Here is a 1,575-nt window from a genome sequence, read left to right as displayed (position 1 = left end):
ACACATACCTTTGTTGTAATAATAATCTGTTTTCTTTTTCTTTTAAAGCTTTCTTTAGTTCTGCTGTTCTTGAAGGCCTATGCAGGTATTTTCTTTTTCCTTTGCATTCATAAGTCCAATGTCCAAATTCTAAGCATTTCTGACATCTTACATGTTGCTTATTTGCTTCCCTGTAGAGCAAAAAAATAGAATGCAAAGGTTAAAAATTCAAACTTGTGACATTATCAGCCCTGAAAAATATCCCAAGCCAAACTCACTGCCATCAAGTGGATTGTGACTCGCAGCGACCTGCCTGGTGGGTTTCTAAGGCTGTGACTCTCACTGGGAGCAGAAAACCTCATCTTTCTCCCACAGAGCAGCTGTGGTTTCTAACTGCTGACTTATGGTTAGCAGCTCGCCACGAAGCCCGTATAGCACCAGAGCTCCTTCTGAAAAGCATACCCAACACAACATGTGAGATGGCATTTGCTTTGAAGGCCTAGTTAGTAAAGTATATCAGGACATTAACTTGGTGGACTCAGGCAGAATTGAGTTTACATCTTGACTCAATTTCATTCCAGAAATGGCAAGCTGGGTAATTCAGACCAATCCTCTAGCTCAGATTCAGAATAGAGGGTCAAAATATTTTTTAAAATCCACTGAGGTAGCAGAGAAATAGCAAGGCATGAAGAACACAGACATTCAAAATACAAGGGTCAGTACAGAGCTTAGTCAACTCTGCCTAGGGACCTTTGCCCATCTACAGAAGCTGGAGAAAGAGGTAAACTTCTGTGTTCAGAATCAGGATTCTGAAGGGTGTTGTTACCTTAGAAATAAACCAAACCTTCCGTGGGCTGCAGCCCAGCTTCTGGTTATCTGAGAACCCTAGAAACACCTTAATCCTTGAGTGTGAGATGCAGCAAAAGAAAAATGAGAAAGAATTGAAAAGGGAGAAATGAAACTGTCATTCCTCACTCATGACACATAATTAAGGGCATAGATAATACAAAAGAATCTTCAGAGAAGATATTTTCAAATCATTAGAATTAGTGAGCTTTAGATCAGGGGTCAATAAGCTTTCTTTATGGTGACTATTTTAGGTTCTGTGGACTAAGGCCAAAATGAAGCTACTATGTAGGTACTTATATAACAAGAGAGCACATATAGATGTATCCAAAATGAAACAAACTTACAAGGCTGAAGATAGGGAGTCCCAGATCAATTTGTAATGAAGATAATTACAAAGTAAATAGTGGGAATAGTGTAGTTACCGAACTTTCTGATGGAGAGGAAGCCAAGGAGATTTCAAGATAGAAGAGACTGTTTTAAACCTGAGAAGAAATTAATAAGATATAGGATAACCTCAAAGGAAATGTATATCCCTGATAAAAATAAAGAAGTCCTGGTGGTGGAGGGGCTACAACTGACTGCAGGTCAGCAGGCAGTTTGATACCACCAGCTGTTTCGAGGGAGAGAGACAGGCTTCCTACTCTTGTAAAGGTCTCAGAAACTTGCGAAGAAAGCTGATGGTGCCCGGCTATCAAAAAGTATAGCATCTGGGGTCTTAAAGGCTTGAAGGTAATCAAGCGGCCATCA

The 1,575-nt window shown here is 40.1% G+C and overlaps 1 protein-coding gene across 1 annotated transcript in view; it reads right to left on the bottom strand.

Annotated features, from left to right (window-relative positions):
• Positions 1-1,575, bottom strand: part of ZCCHC10 (zinc finger CCHC-type containing 10) — a 20,864-nt gene that overhangs the window by 5,029 nt on the left and 14,260 nt on the right. Inside the window, exon 2 of the mRNA XM_004696991.2 lies at positions 9-170. Coding sequence (XP_004697048.2) covers positions 9-170 — 162 coding nt within the window. The remainder of the gene's footprint in view (positions 1-8; positions 171-1,575) is intronic.

Source organism: Echinops telfairi, unplaced genomic scaffold, assembly GCF_000313985.2.
Source record: "Echinops telfairi isolate 266 unplaced genomic scaffold, ASM31398v2 ScPeMD7_7469;HRSCAF=8507_1, whole genome shotgun sequence".
NCBI classification, from domain to species: domain Eukaryota; kingdom Metazoa; phylum Chordata; class Mammalia; order Afrosoricida; family Tenrecidae; genus Echinops; species Echinops telfairi.
The sequence above is the reverse complement of the archived record's forward strand: the minus strand, read 5'-3'. Positions and strand labels throughout refer to the sequence as shown.